This window comes from Herpailurus yagouaroundi, unplaced genomic scaffold (assembly GCF_014898765.1).
Source record: "Herpailurus yagouaroundi ecotype Mexico unplaced genomic scaffold, PumYag 28, whole genome shotgun sequence".
NCBI lineage: Eukaryota > Metazoa > Chordata > Mammalia > Carnivora > Felidae > Herpailurus > Herpailurus yagouaroundi.
The window spans coordinates 111,980,522-112,008,290 of NW_024412376.1; the positions used below are offsets into that span (position 1 = coordinate 111,980,522).

General features: G+C 36.1%; 1 protein-coding gene across 2 annotated transcripts; it reads left to right on the top strand.

Annotated features, from left to right (window-relative positions):
• The first annotated feature begins 1,607 nt into the window (after nucleotides 1-1,607).
• SULT1B1 (sulfotransferase family 1B member 1) lies at nucleotides 1,608-25,599 on the top strand. 2 transcript variants are annotated; one of them, XM_040481860.1, is made up of 8 exons: nucleotides 1,608-1,773; nucleotides 8,786-8,988; nucleotides 9,511-9,639; nucleotides 12,829-12,926; nucleotides 14,871-14,997; nucleotides 15,616-15,710; nucleotides 19,353-19,533; nucleotides 23,878-23,990. In XM_040481860.1, the coding sequence occupies exons 2-8, from the start codon at nucleotides 8,841-8,843 to the stop codon at nucleotides 23,988-23,990; spliced, it is 891 nt and encodes a 296-aa protein (XP_040337794.1). In that variant the 5' UTR covers nucleotides 1,608-1,773; nucleotides 8,786-8,840. The 2 variants fall into 2 exon arrangements, with proteins under 2 accessions (XP_040337794.1, XP_040337804.1); XM_040481870.1 differs by lacking the exon at nucleotides 1,608-1,773 and having other exon boundaries at nucleotides 8,841-8,988; nucleotides 23,878-25,599.
• The last annotated feature ends 2,170 nt before the right edge of the window (nucleotides 25,600-27,769 follow it).

Below are 27,769 nucleotides of genomic sequence, written 5' to 3' on the forward strand. Positions count from 1 at the left end.
TCACCCTATTCATAGACATTTGCTTTTGCTACTCCAGACTTGTCATCCCTTCTCAAAGCTAATGTTGAAGATCTTTAACAAGAGACAAAGGTAAATGTGATCCTAAGTGTGGGGAGGGGAAAGCAGACAGGTTCAGAAGTAGAACCCAAATCAAAAATAAAATTTCCTTAAAATATTATATTTCATTTTAAAACCTATGTAAAATTTTATTGCTACATAATATGTATTTTAAAATTAAAAGAAATGTCTTTAAAGTAACAAATATAAGGACAAAATTGTCTACAATCTATTTCAATCGGTTGAAATTCCATTGTATTGGGATATGACTCAGCAAGCTGAATCTTTTTTAGAAATTTGGCTGAATCAAACTGGAAAACAATACATATCAGATTAAAACTTCCAATCAATTTAACTTCCATATTTGGCATTATAATATTTTGAGAATCCAGGTGTTTATCAAAATATCTGTAAAAAATTAAAATATCATTTCTACTAGTTTGGTGATCATGACTAGGCCCAAATATAAATGCCCCTCTCTCCCTCTGTCCCTCCCCACCTTCTCTCTCTCTCTGTCTCGCTTTCTAAAAGAAAAAAAGAAAAAAATTATACAATGCCCTTAACAATCTGTAAGTAAAATGGAGGGTCTTAAGGAATGTGCTAGTTTCCTTCTAGGCTGTTTGATTTCCCAGAACTACTTAGGTATAATCTCCAGGACAAGAGCTTGGCAGTTATAGCTGGATCTATCTTGTTAAGTGGCCTTAACTAAAGGATTGATTACAGCAAGCAGACTATAAGCAAATCTTACAGAGTGGTTGAGATAACAAGGGTAGAGAACAGGAGCCTATTTCTGGGTCAAAGTTTCTTCCCCTCCACACATGGCTTCTTGTTTAATCCTTCTTTGTGTATAGTGACTCAGCATATAAAAATAAAATGCTGAGAAGTTGTAGAAATTAGAGTGACAGAAACCATCAGTTCTACCCTGTTTCTGCTTCCCGAAGTTATTTAATTGTCAGTAAATGTTTGTATATGTTTGCCCTTTCTGCGATATTGTAAACTTACGTTGCTTTTAGATGAAGCACACACACAAACACACGCCTTTTCATCATAATCAAAATTATTATGGGGCGCCTGGGTGGCTCAGCCGGTTAGGTGTCCAACTTCAGCTCGGTCATGATCTCGCAGTCCACAGGTTTAAGCCCCACGTCGGGCTCTGTGCTGACAGCTCAGAGCCTGGAGCCTGCTTTGGATTCTGTGTCTCTCTCTGCCCCTCCCCTGCTCATGCTCTGTCTCTTATCTCTCAAGAATAAATAAGCATTTTAAAAAATTGTTAGAAGACATTCTTGTAACAGGAGCAACAGGCTTACATACACTGATGCTTCAGATTTTCCCCTAGGCATTTCTCTCAGACCCTGTGAAACCCTGTGGAAACCTTCAAATCCAGGCAATCTGACTGTGCTTACTTCTGGTCACCACCCTGATCCATTTCCTTCTCCGCACTTCCTGGTTCTGTCAGCTGTTGAAACAGCAGTGCCCGCCTCTGTGTGTGTGAATGTGTGTGTAGTTCAAACTTTTTGTATCTTAACTGCCTGTAAAGTCACTGACTACTATATGCAGAGCCAATCCTGAACTTGCTTTCGTCCTGGCTTCAGAAGTGAGCCTCCCCAGGCTTCCCTCGCCCTGCCATCCTGGGACTACCATCAGCTCCCAGGGTTCTTTTCGGTGCCAGCACCACTGACTGAAAATAAACACTGAAAAAGGAGATTAAATTGTGAGGTAAAATTTGCGTTTTAAAATTTCTTGTCTTGAAGTTTTGTCCTGCGGCCATAAAGCATTGGGCTTCTTTAGTGATTTCCGTTTTGAACACATGTTTGCAATTTAAATGCTGTTGCCTAATTCCAGTTTTCCCACAGGAAACTCAGTATTGTTGTTGATGCTGTGCACAGTCTCTCGGGCTTTCCGTGATCACATTTCTTTTTCTAGGGTCAGTTGGACTTTTCTGAAGCATGCCAGGATTGGGGGTCTTCTAATGAAACTGCATGCCTCATAGGGGAATAAAGTTGGATTTCATTAGGGTGAAACAAATGGAAACAAATATTCTTTTCTCATTAAAAGAACCGTTCAGTTTTAATGTCAATTATCTCAGTTTCTCCTAAGAGGGGAGTTGTTTTTCATTTTTCTCTTTTTTACCATTGGTCTCTTTTTTTTTTTTCTTGAGAGACAGGGAGAGATAGAGAGATAGCACATGGGTGAGGAGAGGAGAAGGGCAAGAGGAAGAGAGAGACAGAGAGAGAGAGAGAGAGAGAGAGAGACAGAAGCAGGTGAGGGGAGAATCTTTATCAGGCTCATGCCCAGCTCAGAGCCGAGGCAGGACTCAATCCCATGACCCTGAGATCATGACCTGAGCCGAAATCAAGAGTCAGATGTTCAACCAACTAAGCCATCTGGGAGCCCCTACCATTGATCTTTTTAAAAGCTAATCTAGATATTGTAATTTTCTCCCTATTGCTCAAGTAGGAAGACCTGTCATGTCATGTAGACTATCATATATAACCACATAAAATTGTATGTCACTTTCTGATAGGATTTAAAAGATGTTTATAAACTAATTTTTATAATTTTAAATATCATTCATAAACCACCTTCCAGGGTATCAGGCTCAGTGACATTAGTTACGTTATGTCTTCCAACCTGACCCCACTGCATCCATCTCCCCCTGTAATTCTGAATTCATCATTATCCGTGGGTCACACAAAGGCAGTGCAATTCAGGACTACTACTCCTAGATTCCTGAATTGGTTACACCCACTTTCCAGATGTGACTAGTATGTATTCAGAATCAGCTGCTTTATTTTCATCTTGTTACTCATATACATGCTTCTCTGACAACATTTTTGCAGCATTAATAGCTTAAGGTTTTGGTCAGAGGCAAGTCTGCTTTGTCAGAGAAAAATTTCCTTACAAATTATGAACACCCTCATTTGGATGAGATAAATCAAAGTCTGTTTCTTGTTGCCACTCACTTGTGGTATGTCTTTGAGCAGACTCTCTGCACTTGATACTTAATCTCTTCCACAGAATGAAAGTGAGACTCGCCATTGGGGTGGGTAGCCCAGTGGCTACAATTTGTTTTCTAGAAGACATGAATTCGGTTTGATATATCATTTATATCTACCCTATATTGTTAGAGAGTAGATTAAAAGTGGTTTAAAGTCATGCTTTACACATTTTACTGTGCATACAAATTACAATTTAACTTTGTTGAAATATAAATTTGATTCTATGTTGAGGCCTGAGATGCTACAGTTCTAACAAGCTCTTAGGTGATGCCTTAGTACATGGTGCTTGTACATGAACTGTATTTGAATAGCAATTGTGAATTGATTACATAAATATTTTAAAAAATAGAACAAATGAATCAAAATGAATGATTTAATGAAAAAGAATGAGTGAAGACATGAATGGACCCAGGAATGATATTATAAACGTATGAAATAACATTAACCACCCACCAGGTGGGGAACGAATTTGTCCACATGATTTGTAGCAGACAGTACAAAATTGGGGGTGCTGTGTCCTCAGTATTTATTTGCTTTCCCATAATAATCTATATGCATAATAAGAGCTGGTAGCGGGGTTATAGTGCTACTGAGTTTTCTATTGTGGAACCAAAGAAGAAAAAGAGAGCCTTACTTACTTTCCTCAATTAATTCAAAATGTATAAGCATTCGAATGATATTTGGGATCAATAGTTACCTTTATATAATCTGGGCAGAAATAATTGGCTAATAAATTAGTGGAACAAAACGTTTTAGGGAAAACTGTTTCATTTATTATGTGAAACTCAGGTCTAATATCCAAATATATTATGTTGCCTTCTGCTGTCACTCATTCCTGTATATCCAAATTAAGAAGTATCACTACCCCCAAGATCTTAGAAGATTCTAAGTGGGACATGCAGCTTTAATCATTCACTCATTCAGTTCACTCAATATCTACTTCACTCCAAGTACAGAGCTTATAGAATCTATTTCACTCCTTTCTACTTCCTGCTTCTGCTGGGTTCTTGACCAACCACATTATTTGTTCCCTTCTTGGGGCTGCTGACGTATTCCACAGTAATTCATGCTGGAGAATTTCTTCTACTAGACTCTGTTCCTGCACTAACAAGGGACTGCTAAGGCAACCAGATATTTACCACAAAATAGAAGATGATTGAGAAGCATAGACAAAGCAACAAATTAATATGGAATATTTAATATAGTTTTCTTAAAATGCCCTGGTCACTCAGCTTTTATCGGCATCTCATCTTAGGATCTCATCTGCCTTAAATTCATGTGTCTACTTATACTAAACCTCTGCTTTTCCATCATTATACTGTTCTTCAGGCCTCCAAAGGACCCAGCTCCTTTATAAATAGTAATAAAGATGAAAAATCCTGGTTATTTTTACTGTTTTCCTAGCATAAGATGCCATATATTTAAAATTTCTTTAATGTTTATTTATTTCTGAGACAGAGAGAGACAGAGCATGAGTGGGAGAGGGGCAGAGAGAGAGAGGGAGACACAGAATCAGAAGCAGGCTCCAGGCTCTGAGCTGTCAGCACAGAGCCCAACGCAGGGCTGGAACTCACAAACCATGAGATCATGACCTGAGCTGAAGTTGGTCGCTCAACCGACTGAGCCACCCAGGCACCCCAAGATACCATATATTTAAAGACAAGCCCATGATTTAGTAACAACCTTTACGGGGAGACAAAAAGACACACTAATTTTGTGTGCATACCTATTAATTATAAGATATAAAATTACGATATATAATACATGTCTTATAATGTAAAATGAAGAAATCTTTGTCCAGATTTCTCTCTTCTAGACTATTTTTCAGGGATGTGTGGAAGAATTACCTCTAAAACACCAGGCTATTGTATTAACAAGTTTTTCCTAATCAAAAACATACTTCTTGCTATACAAATTAATTTTAGGCATAACAGTTTAAGCAGCAGGTAGCTTTTAAATTAGTGATTTTGTGTGTAGCTCCTATTATACAAGTAAATATTGAAAGCTTCATCACTGTCTAAAGTTCCTTCAAGGAATTTTGGAATCACTAAATTATTTACAAAATATTTACATGATAAAAATTATATATATATATATATATGTATATATCAATCCATTTAAGAACCTCTAGTTGGCAATCTTTGAAGTCTAGTTATAGTTATTTTGCTAGTGACAATAAGAGTTCTTCTAAGATACTATATAATTCAGATTGTTAATTCAAACTCTATTCATGTGTAATATATACTATGTATTATTTTTTTTATTACAAGTCTCAAAAATAAATGGAACAATAGGTTCCAAGGGTCCTATAACTTCTATGTTTTACATTTCCTTCCATTTCTAGGATTTTTACATTCTGTGGGGATGGGGGGTGAGAGGGTTGTAAAATGAGAAACAGTAGTAAAAGCAAAGCTAAAGTTTTATTTACAAAGTTCAGTGCAAAGGGGCATCTGGGTGGCTCAGTCAGTTAAGCGTCCAACTTTGGCACAGGTCATGATCTCACGGTTCCTGAGTTCTGGCCCTATATCAGGTTCTGCATTGACAGTGTGGAGCCTGCTTGGGATTCTTTCTGTCTCCCTCTCTTTACCCATACCTGCATGCACATACTTGCACTCTCTCAAAATAAATAAATATACTTAAAAAAAAAAAAAACCCTTCAACAAAGTTTAGTGAGTAGCTCTCTGCGATGATCAATTTTATGTGTCAACTTAATTGGGCCACAGGGAGCCCAGATATTTGGGCAACATTATACTAGGTCTGTGAGGGTATTTCTGGATGAGGCTAACATTTAAACTGGTAGACTGAATAAAGCAGATTGCCCTTTCTAATGTGAATGTGCCTTATCCAATTAGTTGAAAGCCTAAATAGAACAAAAAGGCTTCCTCTTCCAGGGAGTCAGGGACAATTCATACAACCTGAATGCCTTGGAGCTGAGGCATCAGTTTTGTTTTTGTTTTTTTTTCTGTCCTCACACTCAAACTGAAGCGTTGGTTGTTCTTGGGTCTCAAGCTTGCTGGCCTTCAGATTGGAACTAAACTATTGGTTATCCTGAGTCTCAGTTTGCCATCTACATGTCCTGGAACTTGTCAGTCTTTATCATTGCATGAGCCAATTCTTCATAATGAATTCTCTCTCTCTCCAAATATATATAAATATATTTTTATTATATATAAATAAATTTATATATATAACATATTAATTTTTATAATATATATAATTCATATTTTATATATAATTTAACATATATTAAGATATATGTTATATATATAAAATATTGGTTCTGTTTCTCTGGAGAAGAGAGAATAATAATATAATCTGCTCCTAGGATTCAAATTTTTTTGAAGACTTAACAGAGCAATGAGATTCTAATTTGGATTTAGTATTGTTAGTATGATTATGATTAGGATAGTTACATCAAACAGTTTACTAAGGAATTTTTTATATGTACATTATGTATACACACACACACACACACATACATATAGAGAGATTTATTATACCTAATTGGTTTATGAGGTTTTACAGTCAGACAAGTCCCAAGATCTGCAGGATAAATTGGCAAATTGGAGATCCAGCATAGCTGATGATTTAATTCCAGTCTGAGACTGGAGAAGGCCTAAGAACCAGGAGAGCTGATAGTGTTTTAGCTTGAAAGCTGTCAGTTACCAGACTCAGGAAAAGTAAATGTTTTAGTTCCAGTGTGAGGAAGGGAAAAAGGCTGATGTCACAGTTCAAAGATTGTCGGGCAAGAAGCATTCTCTCTTAGTTGGGGGAGGGCCAGTCTTTTTGTTTTATTCAGGCTTTCAACTTTACGAGGGCAATCTGCTTTATTCAATATACCAATTTAAATATTAATGTCATCCAAAAACACCCTCACAGAAATACTCAGAATGATATTTAAGCAAATGTCTGGTCATCTCATGCTACACTCAAGTTGATCAATAAAGTTAACCATCATAGCTCCTAAGCAAGATGGAGTAACAGGAAAAAAATTGAACCCTGTGATTTCCAAATGACTGCCTTGAAGGAATCCCCAGGCCACAAGGAGATAAGAGCAGACATCCAAAAACAAAACAAAACGAAACAAAACAAAACAAAACAAAACAAAACAAAAACAAGGCATGCGAAGAAGCAGACAAAAGAAACCATAATAAAAAATATATTCAATTGAAAACTACCTAGAACTAACATGATGTTAGAATTAGCAAATGATGGCCTTAAAACAATCATTTTAACTGTATTCAATATGCTCAAGAAATTGAGATAACAAAAGTATAATCATTTCCAAAATGATATTCTGGAGATGAAAACTATGTCTGAGATAAAAAAGCAGTAAGTGGCATTAACATCATCTCCACATTGCAGAAGAAAAGGTCAATGACCATGAAGGCGTAGCAATAGATGTTTTTTTTTTTTTTCAACGTTTTTTATTTATTTTTGGGACAGAGAGAGACAGAGCATGAACGGGGGACGGGCAGAGAGAGAGGGAGACACAGAATCTGAAGCAGGCTCCAGGCTCCGAGCCATCAGCCCAGAGCCTGACACGGGGCTCGAACTCACGGACCGCGAGATCGTGACCTGGCTGAAGTCGGACGCTTAACCGACTGCGCCACCCAGGCGCCCCAACAATAGATGTTATTTAAAATGAAACACAGGGGTGCTTGGGTGGCTCGGTCAGTTAAATATCGGACTGTTGATTTCAGCTCAAGTCATGATCTCATGGTTTGTGAGATAGAGCCTTGCATGGGACTCTGTGGTGAAGGCATGGAGCTTTCTTAGGAGTCTTTCTCTCCCTCTCTCTCTGCCCCTCCCCTGCTCATGCTTTCTGTTTCTCAAAATAAATAAATAAAATGAAACACGAGGAGAGAAAAGAATTTTTTTAAATGAATAAAGCATCAGTGAGCTATGAATAACTTTACGTGGCCTGAGGTTTCAGAAGGAAGAACAAGAGAAATAATGACTGTAAACCCATAATTCCAAGAAGATCAATAAATCTAAAACATGCACACGCGCACACACGCACACACGCACACATATTCCCTGTGAAAATAACCATACCAAGGCATATCATCATTCAGTAGCTCAAAACCAGTGATAGAAAAAAAGAAAATCATAGTCACAAGGAGATAAGGCCCAGCATAGAGAATATAGTCCATGATATTTTAATAGCATTCTACAGTGATAGCTGGTAGCTACATTTGTGGGGAGCATAGATAAGTACAGAGAAGTTGAATCATTATGTTGTATACCTGCAAATAATGTCACATTGTGTGTCAACTATACTCAAAAAAAAAAATTAAAAAAGAAAATCTTAGAAGCAGACCAAAAAAGCAGAGGTGTTATGTACAGAAGAACAAAGGTAAGAAAGATGATGGATTTCCTACAAGGAAAAATGAGGTACAACTGAAGTGTAATGATGAGTGTTAGATTTATCTTACCCTAAGTCCATATAATTCTTAGCATATTTCTGTAAAATCTGATTTCCAGTTCTAAGATGTGCTGTTTCATTTCTTTCGAAGGCTTCCAGTAAAGACCTTTGTCCTGCTTGTCACTGAGCCAGTTGCTGCTCTTGCAATCTACAGCTTTACACCCACAAAAATGCCCTTTGTATTTAGATCTCTGAACACTGAGTGTGTTAAAGGCCAATTTCACTCTGTATCAACTAACAGTGTCTTAAGAATAACATTAGTCACTCAACTTCTAATTTTTATCTTCTTTATTTTCCCAAGACTGGATTGTCAGAAAATAGCAGTATCTTAGGAATTTGTACAACCTGGTATAAAAATGACTTCCCCAAACGACATCATGAGAAAAAACCTGAAGATGATTCATGGCTATCCCATGGTCTATGCATTTACAAACAACTGGGAAAAGATTGAACAGTTCCACAGCAGACCTGATGACATCGTGATAGCCACTTACCCCAAATCAGGTGAGTTTTATAGCCTGACAAATACATATCTGACTTTAGCCTTTGTTTCCTGAAAATCGGCTTCTCTACAAAATCATTATCATCCTAAAGGTGCCTGGGTGGTTCAGTCGGTTAAGCGTCAACTCTTGGTTTTGACTCAGGTCATGATCTTGTGGTTTGTGAGTTTGAACCCTGCATCAGGCTCCATGCTGACAGTGCAGAGACTGCTTGGGATTCTCTCTCCCTCTCTCTCTGCCCCTCCCCTGCTTGTACTCTCTCTCTCTCTCTCTCTCTCTCTCTCTCTCTCTCTAAGTAAATAAACTTTAAAAAATAAATGAATAAAATCATTATCATCCTAAATAAAATTATTATTCCTGTCAGTCAGTCTGGCCATCGGCTTTGAGTATATTTTGAATGAACATTTGGGGCACAGAAAGAAGAATTAAGTTTCTAATAGAATGCATTAAGATGGCAAACTCCCTGTAGGTACTTTTTCCCTCCAGATTCAATAACAGTTATACAAAATGTTGCCTTTCAACGCAGGTACCACTTGGGTTAGTGAAATTGTGGACATGGTTGTAAATAATGGAGATGTTGAAAAATGTAAGCGGGATTTTATAACAGTTAAAGTTCCAATGTTGGAAATGGCCGTCCCTGGACTAAGAACTTCAGGTAATTTTAAACCAGCTGGGAATTATATTTTGGTAGTATTATTTATACAACACATTAAATATTATATTTGCAATTTCCATTCAAAGAAAATGGAGTCAATTTGGTGCCATAAAATGGAATTTTGCAAGCAGTACAATCACCAATACATATAGAGAAACTGTAGTTTAATACATTGCATATCCAGGTATGATAGCCTAAGATGAAAGAATTTTGTTGTAGAAAACAACTAAAAATTTGGTTGATAACATAAAAAATGTTCCTTATCTTTTTTTTACTTTTGTTGTATAGAATCTTATAGATTGGATTAATAAGCTCATAATTTAGGATATTGCTGTAGTTAAATAAGTAAAGTACCAATGCCTCTCAAACACAAAATGTATTATTAATACAATTCATTTTCATTCCACAAATATTTTTTGAGTGCTTTTAAAGAATTATGCACTGTGCTATGGGCTATAAAATGATTAGTAAATTCAATACCCTATTCCCAAGGAGTTTATAGTAATACTGTTATTAAAAAAGTAAATAATAATATGTGAATACTATTAGGCTCATGTATCCAAAGAATAGGGCTCTATAAAAGAGAGTTTATTTTAGCTCAGATATTTAGGGAACTCTACTTTGAAATTAGACATAAAGTCATGCACATAGTTGGAGAAAACACCTTTCAGGTGATGAAATAGTAGATATGAAGTCCTAGATGCAGAAAAGACCTTGCTACAGTCCAGGGATTAAACAACAACAATGAAAGGGGGAAAGAAGGGCTTGCAGTTTTCAAGAAATGCTCAGTGATCTAAGAGAGGATCAGGAGTATGATGTCTTGTGGGCAAGTGAGAAGGGCTTAAGAAGTGAGACCTAGCTCTCCAATGCTGCTGGAAACCTGGGGTAGAAAGACAGAAGTATGGTGGTGAATGTTTATGTCAGTTTAAAGAGCAGAATCCAAATTCTCTATCCTACCAGAGTTAGTTACTTCCACAAGCAGAGAAGAACCAACAGGGAAGGTGTCATTCCTTCTGTGTGGTTGCCTGAAGTCAGAGCAAATGCTGAATCTTGGTGCTAAAAGAGTTATTCTGGGATAAGCAAACAAAGTGAGTTCAAGAGTGAGATCAGACTCCAAAGCCATAAAGAAGTATGAAATGTAAAAGCAATAGAATCAGAATAATCAGGGTGGGAGACTCAGGTATGACTAATGGCAGATGGGGGTTAAGAGTAGGGAGTGAGGCTTTGTAGCATTACCAGAGAGTGAGTAGGTGAGGTTCAGCAAGTAATAGAAGGTAAAATGACACTCAGATGGACTCTGGAGCCTGAATATGAATGTGTGTAATGTCATTACGTATTCCCCACATTCACATTTGTGCAATAAAGGGTTTATTTGAAGGACCTTACGTGGTAAAACAATTAGAACCTAGAGGTTGAGAAATCTTTTAAGGAAGTTAGGGAGGGAAGAGGAACAACAGCTATGGGAAAAACTTCATAAGAGAAACAAACGTAAGAGTTCATGTCATGGGCATTGAGGAATAATGAGTTATGGAAGATTATGATTTCTCATTTCTATATGCTTTGTAAGGTGACTGTCACTATCAGGTCAGTATTAGCATAATGAAATACTTAGTGAATTTTGTAGGTGTATAACTAATGTTTCCAGATAAAATTCAAGATACCAAATTTAATCTGAAATTCAGATAAATAGCTCTTTTATTTAGCATAAGTATATCCCAAATATTAGATGGAGGATACTTACACTAAAAGATGTCTGTTGTTTACATGAAATTCAAATTTAACTAAGATTCTTGATCTTTGTTTCTTAAGTTGGCCAACCCTATCCACATTAAAATTAAGAGATTCTTCCTAATACAATTATGTGCTATACATTTTTCTCTACAGAACATTGGTAAACATTGGTAAACAAAGCAAGCTAGATCTCTGCTCTTGTGGGATCTCCATTAGAGTGTGTGTGTTTGGGGTGGGAATGAGGACGAGGCATGGGAACTGACAATAAATAAATAGACAAGTAATAAACTATGAAACAAAAATAAACCTTATACAGAACATTTTAAAAGGATGTTTTAATAGAGATGCAGTGGCTTTTTAGCATATGTAATAACTTTTTGTAAACAACTGAAGCATAAGATTGTTTTGAATGAGTAAGTCAGCTGCAATTTTGAGCAGGTGTGCCTTGTATGCAAAAGGTGGGAAGATAATGTAGGATTAACAGGTAATCTAGAGGTTAGACTGGGTATAAGTAATATTGTGAAAAAATGCAAAGGACTTTTTTATTGGATATGAAACCTGAAGGAGGAGACAACAATAATTGAGATTTTAAGTGTTGGTGACTGAACAGGAAATAGCATCATTAACAGATATATCTAGGATATGGTAAAGCCACTGAGTGCATTAAAAGAATAGTAAGTTAAAAGTATAGGCCCAGCCTTTCCTAGTCTATGTCAGGAATTCTCTGAGTGTGCCTTTACCCCAGAAGTGACTTCAGACTAACCAAAGTCGCTTAAGTAGTGAGATACAGGATGCTGAGATCTTCCTAGCTCTGAATATACAAAATAAATGGATATTTTCCATCTCAGGAAAATTCACATACCCCTTATACAAAGACTTGAAGCCAGGTTTCCCACATATTAGTTGTATGACTTTAGTGAGTCCAGCTAACACCTAAAAATTACACAACATTTTCATTTTGCATATATATACATATGACACATAAAGGAAATAATAAAAACGTAGGTGCAACAGCAGATGCTCTACAGAAATAACATTGTCTAAACCATAATAGCTGATGTGAGAATTACTGGTTATTGATATCTCTTTGAGATACAGAAAATATTTTTGTAATTATTTATAATAATGCAAGGTATGATAAAACTCCAAATTGCTAAATCCAATACTATTACCCCTCATTTTTGGAGGTGGAGAAAATGAAACATAGAGACTAACATACTTTCAAATATCTCATGATGAGTTCAGTGACAGACTTAGGATTCCAACACCTCAGAACTAGGCCTTTAACCATGATGCAATATTGCCTCTTAGAATCCAGATAAATAAAATCTGTGATTGGTTTAAAATCTAGCAGCATTATATACTGCTCAAAAATATTTTAACAGGTTGTAGAAAATCAGGAAATGCAGGCTCCTTGAAGACTTTAATGTATCTCTATACCAAACTAAATTTTCCCAGGAGTAGAACAATTAGAGAAGAATCCCTCACCCCGGCTTGTGAAGACACATCTACCAATTGATCTCCTTCCTAAGTCTTTCTGGGAGAACAACTGCAAGGTATATTCTACATTGCAAGCCAATATTTTTTAATTAATTAATTAATTAATTAATTAATGTATTTATTTATTCTTGAGAGAGACAGAGATGGTGTGAGTGGGGGAGGGAAAGAGAGAGAGGGAGAGAGAGAATCCCATGTAGGCTCCATGCTATCAGCACAGAGCCTGATGTGGGGCTCAAACTCACGAAACTGTGAGATCATGACTTGAGTCAAAACCAAGAGTCAGTCACTTAACTGACTGAGCCTCCCAGGTTCCCCTGCAAGTCAATTTTTTAATGTGACCTTATTGTTTTAATCACACAAATAGTGATTGCTCAAATGTTTTGTTTGTCACTATGAGAACTGAGCTACATAAGAAAGTGGTTAAAGAAAAAATACATATATTTCAATCTAAACCTATGTATTCAAGTTTGCCAAAGGCAGGTAGCAACAGGATCCCCATCTCAGGACAGTATTGCTACTGTTATTCCCCAGCGGTCTCTAGATGTTCTGGCCTATTCCCAAAACTCAACATAAAGATGTCAGTTCTTATTTGATTATTTGGTAAAAATTCTCCAGTAAAACATTTGTGCCTGAATATTTGATTCTGGGGAAGTTTTAAATTTGAAATTCAATTTCTTCAATAATTGTGGGAGCTATTCTGATTATCTATTTCAACCTCACTGATTTTTACTGGTTTGTGATGTGTGAGGAATTCTAAGTTGTTGAGTTTTGTAATGAAAAGTGTTTTATAATTCTCTTCTTATTCTTTCTTTGAACAGACTGTGTTTTTATAGCTACTTTATTTTTAGAGCAATTGTCGGTTCACAGCAAAATTGAGTGGAAGGGAAAGAGACTTCCCATATATCCCTTGCCCCTACACATGCATAGCTACCTAGTTTCAACAGCTCCCACCAGAGTGAGACATTTGTTACAACTGATGAACCTACATTGACGCATCATTATCACCTAAAGTTCACAGTTTACATTAGGGTTCACTCTTGGTGTTGTACATTCTATGGATTGGGACAAAGGTATAATGACATACATATATATATACCATTATAGTATCATATGGGGTAGTTTCACTGCCCTAAAAACCTTCCATACACCACCTGTTCATCCCCTTCTCCTCCCAACCTGGCAACAACTGATCTTTTATTGCCTCCATGGTTTTACCTTTTCTAAAATGTCATATAGTCAGAATCATACAGTTTGTAGCTTTTCCACATTGTATTCTTTCACTTAGTAATATGCATTTAAGGTTCTTCCATATCTTTTTATGGCTTGATAGCTCATTTCATTTTAGTGCCAAATAATATTCCATCGTCTGGATATACTCCAGTTCGCTCATTCACCTACTAAAAGACATCTTGGTTCCTTCCACATTTTGGTAATTATGAATACAGCTGCTCTGTGTATCCACTTGCAGGTTTTTGTGTGGGCCTTATTTTTCAACTTTGGGTAGATACCATGTAGTGCAATTGCTGGCTTGCAGGTAAGAGTATTGTTTAGCTTTATAAGAAACTGCCAAAGTGTCTTCCAAAGTAGCGGTACCATTTTTCAATCCCACCAGCAATGAATGAGAGTTCCTGTCACTGACTCCACATCCTCATCGGGATTTGGTGTCAGCTTTCTGGATATTGGTCATTCTAATAAGTATGGGGTGATATCTCATTGTCACTTTAATTTTCATTTCCCTGATGACATATGATGTGTAACATCTTTTCATACTCTTATAATTTTAATGACTGTAAGATTTGTTGTGATACGGCCTGTTTTTTTCCTTAATATTAGTTGTGTCTTCTCTTTTTTATTAGCCTTGCTAGATGTTCATTAATTTTTGTGATTTTTAAAAAGAACCAGACTTTTGTTTCATTAATTTGCCCTAGTGTTTTCCTGTTATTAATTTCCATGGATTTCAAATCCATGTGGTTTCCTTCCTTTTTTTTTTTTTCCTGCAGATGATTTATATGGGTCGAAATGCCAAGGACGTTGCAGTTTCGTATTACCATTTTGACTTAATGAATAATTTGCAACCTGTTCCTGGCACCTGGCAAGAATACCTGGAGAAGTTCATGACTGGAAATGGTAGGTATGCTTGGGCTTGAAATTAATACATAATTTTTTTATTTTTAATAATACTAATAACCATTACTGGTATGGCTTTTCTTATCAAAACACTTTTCAAAGTCAGTAACAAGTATATTTAAATAGCATTTAAAAAACTTAGATCAACTATATCTAATATCACACTATGACATCAATAAATAGATTTGGTGTTTTACATTGGCTTGATGAAAATTTTCTCCAATGTCTTCAGTTGTTAGAAATCCATTCTCATTTCCTGCTTATGACAGAAATTGTTTAACATGCCCATATCTTTAGTTAGATCTGTTATACATAAATAGTACTTAGACAAATAATTAATATGAGTACTTAGTAGGATAGTTTTCTTCCACCCGAGGCTAAGTAAAACCCACTGGAGCTCAAAGCACTTTCATTTGAAATTTACATTTACTTTGTACTTTCTATTTTTAAAATCTAATTGTACATTCATAATTATTTATTTTTTTAATTGGCCTTATATATTCAGTTCCCTTGATTACTAAATTCCACAAAACATTTGTACAATTTGGCTTATTGTTTAGAAACAAATCTTTAATTTGATGAATGCTTGTGGTAATAGACTGTTTTTTCTGGTATTAGTGGCCTATGGTTCCTGGTTTAATCATGTTAAGAGCTGGTGGAAGAAAAAGGAAGAACACCCAATACTTTTCTTGCACTATGAAGATATGAAAGAGGTAAATAGAAATTCATTACGGATAATTCTCCCACTACATCCAAAGGGTTGGGGCCAAGGGGTAATACATATTTTCAACTTAATCTATGGACTAAAAAAATGTTACGATTATTTTGCCTCTTCTCCATGCCTGCTTACTCAAATCTTTCTAAGATCATTAGTGACTTCTAGTGGTGAATCCATGACATTTTTATCTTCTCATACTTTTTCACCATTGTGTTCATTTTGAGCACCTTTTCTTTTTGAAATTCTTTCCTACATTTAACAAGTTATCATACTCTTCTGGTTTTCCTGTGGATCTCTATCACTTAATTTTGTTTTGTTTTGTTTTGTTTTTTAAGCTGCTTGCTACATTTTCGTGATCATACCCATGCCCACTGTTGCCAAAACTATTTATGTGCTAATGATCCCCCAAAACCCCATTTTAACTTCCACCCTAATTCAGATGCATGCTTTAATTAAAATGACCCTCAAATTTAGCACATTCAAAACTAAACTCATTTTGCTTCTCTCTCTCTCTCCAACGCGTAAACCTTTTCTCCTTTTATTCTCTCTTTGGTTAACGATGTCATTTGTCCATTAATTTTCAAGTTTGAAAATATATGGTCTTCATTGGCTTCCATATAGTGGATATGGTTCCACTCTATTGTGAGCATCTCATTGGTTCATATGACCTATCTATTATAACTCTGAAATGTACCCCTCTCCTTTACTCTCTTACTATATCCCTCTTAGTTTGGAGACTCATAAGCATTCATGTAGTCTCCTGTATGAACTACTATTACTTCAAATACTGCATAGTTCCAGCCCTATTCTGAGGCTATTTTACTTAAATTAGGCAAACACACACACACACACACACACACACACACACCAGAGAAATATGTGGAAACCAAGTTTCTCTATTTGAAAAGTCTGGACATAAAAATGAGGATACATTTTAGCCTTTCAGATTCATAATGGAAGGTACAATAGCTATCATTTTCATGGCTGCATTCACAGTACATAATATAGCACCTTACATATACGGAGGGACTCATAGGATAACTTGTATGGATAATTGATTATTTGAATGAATAAATAAATGAATGAGCAGTAATAACAAGCTTTTTAGAGACACCAATTTTACTTGTTATAACAGAAATCCTGCCCCATGTAAAATTCCCCTTGATCCAAGTACTTCTGAAAATGCCTCAGGGTACTTCTCACATTTTAACCAAAAGAGTCCTTTGAATTTTTCTGCTCTGCCCAGGCTCCCATCTTCCATCACATCTGTTTGCAGCCCATAGAGAATTCATGGTCTAAGCTTTACTATTGTCCACTTACACAGGGCTTGAGGCAATTTATTTCAATTTGCTGGTAATATGCAGCTGTGACACTGAAGTGGTCTTATGAAAACACTTTTAAAAAGTGACACTATCCCATGAATGTTTGGTTAGCCAGAGTTAAGTCATGAATTCATAAGAGAGAAAATTGTCCTTCTGTTCTATCTTTCTTCACTTTCTAGACCCAGCGTAGCCCTTAATAACTTTATGAAAGGATCAATTTTAGCTTCTGAATATAGCCCTTTTTCTCCATAGGGATGGGGAAGTACATTTTCTGGGTCGGGCTGGTATCCAAATTCTGAGTCTGACAGTGTTGTCCTCTACATGACATTTTTGTGTTAACCATGTATCTCCTTATTTAGCTAAAATGTGTTATTCAAACCCACTTGTTCATACTGATTTATGGTCCGACCCAATCAGCTTTATAAGCATATCTTATATCTTATATGAATATAAGCATATTTTTAATTCCACTCAAACGTGCTACAATCATAGTACTAATGGATGATCTTTTTCTCCTGTCATACCAGTCATTTTTAGACAATGTTATATGAAGAAGTTTATTCTATCAACAATAGAACAAAATTATAATTGCATATCAGTAATAAAATTCAGAGAGAGGTCCAGTAATTTACATCAGGCTTATGAGCATCTGCGTAAATTCTTAACCAATGAGGTGAAAGAATAATACAGCAGAAGGAGATTCTGTAGGAGCCAGCACCCCGCTTTCACTTTCACCCCGCTTTCACATATACTGCGCTATAAACTAACATGCTCATTGATATTTAGGCAGTGGCTAGATTATTCTCCAAACACTTTGAATCCCTAATAGCAACTGTTTTCTATTTGTCCATCTGTGGTTTTCCTAGCACCACTATTAACTTTTCTTTTGGCCTTGTTTCCATTATCATCATTTCTGACCTTTTACTTCTTCCAAGCATCCCTTAATTAGTCATCTCTTTCTGCTCTCATTGTCTGACATATAAAACATTGCCAGACCTTCCCTTGTAGGGAACTCCCTGCCAAAATGTACGTATGTGTGTACATGAACACACATACGGTTAATGACATATTATTAAATGCTGTTGCTTCCCTGAGTAAGAGATAAAGTACAAATCCTTCAGCAGGACATCCAAGGACTTTCTCAGTTTTACCCCAATTTATCTTTCCAGTTTTAAAACCCTCTCTCACTCCTATGAACAACTCAGACCAAACTTCAACCTCTTTCCTTTTTTTTCTTCCTTCAACCTATTATGAGACCCTATGCCCCCAAGAGTTTTGACTGTTTTCTCTACTGGAAATGCACTCTCCAACATCTCAGCAGACTACACGTCATGGTAAATTCTGGCCTCCTTTTTCAACTCAGCTTAGCTATCACCTTCTCAAAGTATTTCTAGACATACCCATATAGAGTTTAGTTTAGCTCCCTTAAATTTACAAATATTACATTTATGTCATTAGAATCCGGAAAGTGATCTATCAAATTTTGTTCTTTTTATCCTCACTTATTCATGAATAACTTAAGTTTTGGTATCTTTGCGCTTTCATGGGAGTTTATTTTTGATAATTTATATCCAAGCAAGGTTGAAGGTATAAAGACTCTAAGGCAAACATACTTGAAGTTGTTCATGAATTTATTATTTTTGTTTTTAAATATTGTTATTAAAAACAAGAAAGGATGGGGTGTCTGGGAGGCTCAGTCAAGAGTCGGACTTCGGCTCAGGTCATGATCTCACATTTTGTGGGTTCGAGCCCCCTGTCAGGCTCTGCGCTGACAGCTCACAGCCTGTAGCCTGCTTCAGATTCTGTCTCCCTTTCTCTCTGCCCCTCCGCAGCTCACTCTCTCTCTCAAAAATAAATAAACATTTAAAAAAATTTTTAAATAAAAATAAAAATAGGAAAGGAATTTCGATTAAGAACAAATAAAGCCAGGAAGAATAAAAAAATACTACTGGGTCCCTAAACTTTCGCTGTTCAAATCTGATTACAACTTGACTTAAAATAGCTGCTTTTTTTCCTCCATATATTGTTACTATTTAGCCAAGCTTTGTTCTTATTTTACTTTTGATATAAACTAATATAATATGAAATTTAGAATAAACAAAATATTTCTAGCCTATTTTTCCCAAACATAAACTATTGATTTTTTCATTTTCATGATTAATTTTAAAAAACATTGATGACCCAACAAAATGTGGATTGAATATTCAGAACCAAGACTTAAGAAAACAAATTATAAATATTACAGTTTTCACATTATGTTAATGACGTGTTTGTTTACCATTTTCTTGGGTATGTCTCTCTTTACCCACTGATAGAATCCAAAGCAGGAAGTCAAGAAGATTATGAGATTTCTAGAGAAGAATTTGAATGATGAGGTCTTGGATAAGATCATCCATCACACCTCATTTGAAATGATGAAAGACAACCCTCTGGTGAATTACACACATATACCAAGTACAGTGATGGATCACAGCAAATCCTCTTTTATGCGTAAAGGTAAGTATTTTGCTGAATTGAATTTCCCTTTTCACTTTCTTATGAATTACTCTGAAATGAGGATTAACTTTGTGATCTCTAACAAGTTACTTAGCCAGTTTGGGCACCAATTTCTTTATGTGTAATATAAGGACATTAAAAATACCTGCCACAAAAATTTGCTGAACTAGATTAGAAATTACCAGAGGAAATAATGCTTATAAACCTGTTATCTGAATACCTTGGGTATTCGATGTGTATTTCTTCTCCTATTTACTCTGCTACTAAATGGGACTAGTTTTGTCAGTTCTCATGTGAGTCATTCCAAAATTTTTATTCTTAAATCTTGAATCTTTACCTAAATAAGCATAGGCCTCCCTCTCTTCCTCAGTAATTGGTTAACGTCACTCAATACAGAACCATCTACCCCATATCACTTAGAAAACGGAGGTCACTTTGTTAAGGATCCACCAGGAGAAAGGCCTTTTTTTTTACCCTATGGGAAGATTCTGTTCCCTAAAAATACCATCTGAATTATAGGAAACATGGAATCTAAATTTAAATTAAAAAGATGACAAGAGAGGAATATGGCATTCACTATTGATTCCAATGAAGCCAATCTTTTAGCTTGTGGCTTCTTGTACAGGATTTGTGTCAAAAGATGTTTTATTAGTGATAAAAATAATGCATTTAACAAATTATTAACAAACAAATTTGAGAAGTTATCCACCTAATAACGTCACCTTCTATTTTCAATATTCTTTATTGAAGTGGGAGGGAAAGGGATAAAATTACAGTTAGTGTGTTGGAAGTAAACACAACCCTAAAATGTACTGTGCATATGAACATGTGGCTGAAAACCCTTGATTTTCAAAGACTTACATGGTTAAATTGTTTTCTAAAACATTTTTCTCTATTAGTTATTAAAATAGCAAATAGTGTTGATGTTTTCAAATTATTTTTTATTTTTTATTTTCAAAAGCATTACATTTAGAATGCTAGAAACCTAACCTCTAGAAAGTAAAATTTTCATTGTACGTGGTGTCTAAACAAAGACTCATGCACACATACACACATTTTGCTGGCAGAAAGGAAAAAAAATCCAAAAAAAATGCTCCTTTACTAAATAAGGCAAATTGTCATTTTGTCAGATTATCTGAATGTAACTTCCAAGAGAGTTTTATTCCCAGCCATATGAAAATTGGTACCACCTCATGATATCTCATTAGGGTATTGAGGTAGATGAAATAAGTTCCATAACTGGATTCTATGTTTCTCCAACTTCAAACAGAAAAGAGTGCATGCTGGTCTAATGGGAGAGTCAGTCTTTACATCTGCTCTGGAAGTGGTAAAAAAAAAAAAAAAAAAAAAAAAAAAAACCATATTCTTTGAGGGCAGATTGATCTGGTGTTTATCCAGGTTATTCCACTCCCTGAATCTATGACTTTGAATACATTGAATCAATCTGCCAAAGGTCTGGCTACATCACTGAAAATATGGAGAAAGTAACAAGCTCTGTGTCATAAATTTTGGGGGAGGATTATGGTAAATGACATGTAAACATTTGGAATGTTTTTTCTGACCATAAATAATACATTAAAAAGTAACAAGTCTTATTAGTCTAAATAGTTTATCCACTTATTCATTCATGCACTCAAGAGACACTTAAAGAATTCTTATTTATTCATTCATTTGTGTATAGGAAACACTCTTCATGAACACCTGAATGCAGCATGTATTCTCTAGAACATGCTTGGATGAATGACACATGCATCTGCTTTAAGAGGCTTATAATGCAATGCAAGAGGCATGCATGTAAATGGATGTTAAACAGGGTTCAGACTGATGTATAAACAAAGGGCCAGGCGCACTCAGTCTTGAAGGATGCCATGTTGTCTAAGTCAAGGTCATAATTTAGTTACACAATAGTAAAAGTAGTATGGAGAGGATAAATGATCTACAATGTTCATACTTATGTCCCAAATCGCAATAAAGCAGAAAAATCTGGGCTTCGACCAGCATTTATGTTGTCAAAAAAATTTAAACTTCCCTTACTCTTATGAAGCAAATGTGTTTATGTATATTATATAATTAATACTCAAAATACAAGATCATTGGAATACTTTATATATAACTCTTTATTGTTTAATCCGTGCTTTTTATTTTTAATGGCATCTTTACAGATGTACTGTTCCAAATATACACTACTCTTGCATTTCAAAGAGCTCTTAATCCTAGAGAGCATAGTGAGTGAACATAGAACACAAAGTATAATAACCAGGGAAAAACCTTGTTTACGGGGATGTTTTTCTTTTTTTTTTTTTTTTTTATTTAAAAAAAAATTTTTTTTTCAACGTTTATTTATTTTTGGGACAGAGAGAGACAGAGCATGAACGGGCGAGGGGCAGAGAGAGAGGGAGACACAGAATCGGAAACAGGCTCCAGGCTCTGAGCCATCAGCCCAGAGCCCGACGTGGGGCTCGAACTCACGGACCGCGAGATCGTGACCTGGCTGAAGTTGGACACTTAACCGACTGCGCCACCCAGGCGCCCCTACGGGGATGTTTTTCAATAAAAGGATTTGAAATCTTCATCAAGTCACCATGAGTTAATGTAGCTTGCAATTCAATAGGACATACTTCATATTTTATAAAATAGCAAAAGTAGATGTTTATCTCCAAGCACATTTGTAGTACATTAAAAATTTATTTATTTTGGGGGGCGCCTGGGTGACTCAGTCAATTAAGCGTCTGACTCCAGCTCGGGTCATGATCTCACAGTTTGTGAGTTCAAGCCCAGCGTCAGGCTCTGTGCTGACAGCTTGGAGCCTGGAGCCTGCTTCAGAATATGTGACCCCCTCTGTCTCTACCCCTCCCCTGCTCATGCTCTTTTTCTGTCTCTCAAAAACGTTAAACTTTTTAAAAAAATTTTTTAATTAATTTATTTTCCAAATAAATATTTATAAGCATCCAAGTATAAGAAATAAATGTAAATTTGTATCCCAAAAGCTTTGTAAAAATGGTTCAGAGATGTTATATATTTGATTTTAAATGCTATTCTTCTTTTCATCTAAACTTCAAATACAGTATAAGTCTAATGAACTCAGGGAAAGCAGGGATCCTCCAGGTGTCATCCCATCTTCATTTATAAATTCATGGGAAATTATACTTATCAACTTTCTAGTTCATGGATCGTTTTTGCTGATGACCAGTCCTTTGTATAGTTTCCAAAACTAATTCATGAGATAAAATCTGCCCTGACCATTGATCCAATGCCCACTAGTAACCTTATGACCCATGACAAACAGAAACACTAAAAGAATCTCGTTCAGGAAACTATTGTACAGCCTGTAAATTTTGACAAGAAAATTAATCATTTTCAGAATGATTCTTTAAAAATCAATCAAAACCACAATGAGATATCACCTTACACCTGTTGGAATGGCTAGTATCAAAAAGACAAGAAATAACAAGTGCTGACGAGGATGTGGAAAAAAGGGAACACCTTGTACACTGTTGTTGGGATGTAAATTGTAGCCACTGAAGAAAACAGTGTGGAGGTTAAAATTAAAAATAAAATTAAAAATATAACCACCATATATTTGAGAAGATATATGCACCCCTATGTTCGTTTCACCATTATTTACAATAGCTAAGATATAGAAGCAATGTAAGTGTTCAATAGAGGAAGGGATAAAGGAGATGTGGTTTATACATACAATGGAATTCTACTTGCCATAAAAAATGAAATAAAATCTTGCCATTTGCAACAACATGGATGGACCTAGAAGGTATTATGCTAAGTGCGACAAGTCAGACAGACAAAGACAAATACCGTACAATTTCACTTATTGTGAAATTAAAAAAATAATAAATATTAAACAAAACAAAGCAGAAACAGACTCATAAATAAAAGAACAAACTGATGGTTGCCAGAGGGGAGGGGAGTGGGGGAATAGGCGAAATAAATGAAGGGGATTAAAAGGAACAAACTTCTGGTTATGAAATAAATAAGTGACAGGGATGCAGAGTACAACATAGGGAATGTGAATTACATTGTAATAACATGATAACTTCATTTATCATGTTGATCATTTCTTAATGGATAGAAATGTCGAACCACTATATTGTATGCTGAAGTGAGTCTAATATTGGATGTCAAGTATACTTCAAAAAAATTCAGGTTCTGTTTAGTTACAAGCCACCTTTTTAGATGGAAGGAATTACCGATAAAAGAGAACTGACATTTTAAAGTATTCAAATACAAGGAAAGTCTTTCTTTTCTAACCTTTTCTTTTAGTATACATTAGTTTTTCCCTCATACTGGAAATATATTACGCCTTCATGTTTCCTTATTTATTTTTAGGGACTACAGGTGACTGGAAGAATTACTTCACAGTGGCCCAAAATGAGAAATTTGATGCCATTTACAAGAAGGAAATGTCTGGAACTGCACTTCAGTTCCGCACAGAGATTTAAAGAGCCTACACTGCCAATCTGAAGGAGGAAGAACTGAGCTGTAATTTGTTAAAATGGTCAGTTATGACTTTACTTGGGCAGTCAAATGGACTTATAAAGGAGAAAATGTGCTTTTAAAATGGATTTTTTTTTTTTTTAGCGTCATTAATCAGGTCTCAGCTTCACTCCTCACTCTGAGCTTCCAAATTCCCTAAAGTTAGGGCCAATTGTTACCTTTTTGTAGGATCTTCCTGCCTTTTCCTAGACTAGTATGAACCGCAAAGTACTTATCCTACTCAATCTCTATATATTGTGGCTGAGAAATCCATTCCCCTCCCTATTAACATGGTCCAAGAAGTGCTATTTGCACCCTGAGACTATATTTTCTAGCTCTGCCCCAGCTTCCCTTTGTTGAAAATTTGACTCAGGACACTGTGTTCCATTGCTGTGTTCCAGGTTTCAAGTTGTTCCCTGAACAACTTGAACAACATAGATCATCTTCTCACAGTGCCACTATTTGGATAACATAGTTCATGTCCCAGATGATGTGGTTCAGATTTCAGAAATGTTGTTCCTATACCTAATTTCTAAGCATACAAATTTTTAATTGATGAGGATCCAATTTCTGGGTCTCCATAGGTGAAAGGCCTATACTGGTCTCCCTAAGACCCTTCCAGGGGAACTGTAGCTCTGCTCTGAGAGCCTGGACTAAGGCAGCAACCTGCTTCCTGTGCAAAGTCCTCCCCAACCTCAACAGTCTCTACTGCAAGGCTGAGAATTGTCTATTGCCATGCTCTGGGCAGCATTCAGGAATTTCAGTTACTTCATTTTGTGATTTTTTTTTTTTTGGTGTGTGTGTGTGGCATTTATCAAACTGGTATCAAAGGGAGACTCTGTTCTGAATTTCCACTATGCCCTTCTTACCCCATTTCCCTTCTGTGTACCATCCAACACCTATCCCATCAGCTTGGGCTATTTGATAAAATGCTTCCTTGGGACATTTGTTTCTCAACTCCAGCTTTGCCTTAGATGTACTTATCTATATCTCCATGTGCAGCAAGATCTTTTATCTGCAGATAATATCAGCATGTGACAAATTGCATGCCAGGCCCAACCTCCCAAACTCATGCTGGGTGAGAATGTCCTGGGTCTTACTTGTTCTGGAGAAGAGTTCTGGAGCTGAGCCATGACTGAGACAGCTACAATAATTTGGGTGATGGTGTTTTGCCTTCATAGGCAAATGGCTGCCATCAGCTTCTGAAGTGGGAACAGAGCCTCAGGCATGTAACTTCTCTCCTCCCTAGCCCCAGCAAACTGTTTATCTAATGGCAACTGCAAATCTCCTGGGAGTGATATATATATGATTTTGGAAATAGTTGTTTTGATAGTTTTATTATAATATGTATTATAAATTGTTTTTGTATGTTCCTTAGAAATATGTTTAGTAGTAGTTAATCTTGAATACCTAGGGATATGGTGAACTAGTTTTAGCTTTCTAGAATATGCTTAACAACACAAAAGTAAAGCCGATCACAGATCTATTTGATTTATTATCTTTATTAATCAGTTAATGTGATACATGCTTTGGATTATATGGTCTATTTTTGAATAAAAAATGTGTCTTTCTGAACTAGTCTTTAATCTGGGTAATAGATCGGCTACACTGACTGCCTTCACTAGCAGGATAGGATAATTTTTATTTTCCCTAGTTTTCCTTTGTGGAAATAAGTTTCTGTACCTGGATTTTAATTTTTAAAAAATTAAGTAAGCTTTAACTATGTCCCAGGTATTTTATTAGGCACTGGATATAGAGTGGAGAAACAAATTGAATTTAGATTTTCATTTACTTTTCTTACAGGTGTTGCCTCTGATCCAAATGCCAGAACTCTGTTCACTCTATCATCAACTCAAGCTTCACACTACAGAGTAACACTCCTACTAGAATTCCAATTTCAGAAGTGCCTGATATCTTTTAAAATCACTTAAAAACTGCCACCAAGTTAATTCTCCTAAAATAATGCTTTTATCATTATTTTTCCTATTCAACAATCATCCGTATAATTTTCAAACAAAAAAAATTAGAATAATCTCATTCTATTTTTCTCTTACCTAAGCACATACCTCAGGGATAGTGATAGCAGATGTCTGGCAAGGATGAGATTACTTTCACATCCTTGGCCCCTTGCTAATCAATCAAAGACCGTTTTCCAAGAAACCAAATGTGTCCACAAATATTGTTTCACTGTGGCATTCAAAGCAAGTACTGGCACTTGTCCAGAGTAGATGCCTATTATAAAACTGCCATTATTGATAAAAAGAAAAGAGCCACAAAAACTCCCAAGGGAACTGTGTTTTAATCATGGATTTTCCTTTAGTGAAATGCTTACATTTTAGAAAACAAAAGAAATAGATTTTAGTTTCTTATTCTGTAAAATTAATCAGTTTGTGTTTCCTCCATATTCTAAAACTCTAAAACTATGGCTATCCTGGCCTCATGCTTCCATAAGCCAACTGTTTTCATCAGTGCCTGAATGTTCTTTGTGTTTCTGCACCAGTGCTTTTGTTCACATCATGCCTTTCTCCTCCCAACCTCACTCCCACAAACATCCAGGACGCCATATTTCCACCTCCCTAGATTAAAAGCCCAATTCTAATTTTATTTCTCCTTTTTTTTTTAAGTTTATTTACTAATTTCATTTCAATAAACATTTCTCTTGCCACGCTCTCTCTCAAAGAAACTTCTCCTTCCATCTGAGTCTTCTAGTATTTGTCCCCTGGATAATTTATCTGACAGTTACTAACTAAAGAGGTATTCTCCTAAACACCATTATGCCTTTGGAGCTACCTACCTATCAACAAATTAAGCTATGTTCTTTGATGACAAGTACTGGCTTTCACCTTTTAGTGCTTCCACAATGCCTAGTGCAAGCTCCATGTTCTGCATGATGACATTAGAGTCACTTGAACTCATCCAATAAAGTTTATTTGTAAACCTCTCTTTTGCAAATTCACAATGTATTTCAATACACATTAAATAACACAAATTAAACAAACATAGCATATATATGTATTGCACTAATAGATTAAGGCACTTTTCTCTGCTGGATTAAACTGTAGCCTCAGACACCTTCTTAACACAACACTATATTGATATATTAATTTACTGAGGTTGGTATGTGCGATGATCGGTTTTATATGTCAACTTAGGCCTATGCTACCCAGCTACTTCATCAAATGAATATAGGTGTTGCTGAATAGGTATTTTATACATGTGATTAATATCTACCCTCAATTGACTATTTTTTGAAATTTTTTAATTAAAAATAACTTCTTTTTTTTTAATTTTTTTTTAACGTTTATTTATTTTTTTGGGACAGAGAGAGACAGAGCATGAACGGGGGAGGGGCAGAGAGAGACGGAGACACAGAATCAGAAACAGGGTCCAGGCTCTGAGCCATCAGCCCAGAGCCCGACGCGGGGCTCGAACTCACGGACCGCGAGTTCATGACCTGGCTGAAGTCGGACGCTTAACCGACTGCGCCACCCAGGCGCCCCAAAAATAACATTTTTATTACAAAAGAATATTCCCAAAAGAACATAGATTATGTGACAGAGCGCCTGGGTGGCTTAGTCGGTTGAGTGTCTGACTTCAGCTCAGGTCATGATCTCACGGTTCAGGGGTTCAAGCCCCTTGTCGGGCTCTGTGCTGACAGCCTGGAGCCTGCTTCAGATTTTGTGTCTCCCTCTCTCTCTCTCTCTGCCCCTCCCCACTTGCACTCTGTCTGCCTCTCTCTCTCTCA

Coding starts and splice junctions, on each gene's coding strand:
- SULT1B1 (XM_040481860.1), top strand. CDS start 8,841: ATGACTTCCCCAAACGACATCATGAGAAAAAACCTGAAGATGATTCAT. Junction 12,927..14,870: donor TCTGGGAGAACAACTGCAAG/GTATATTCTACA, acceptor TTTTTCCTGCAG/ATGATTTATATGGGTCGAAA. Junction 19,534..23,877: donor ATCCTCTTTTATGCGTAAAG/GTAAGTATTTTG, acceptor ATTTATTTTTAG/GGACTACAGGTGACTGGAAG.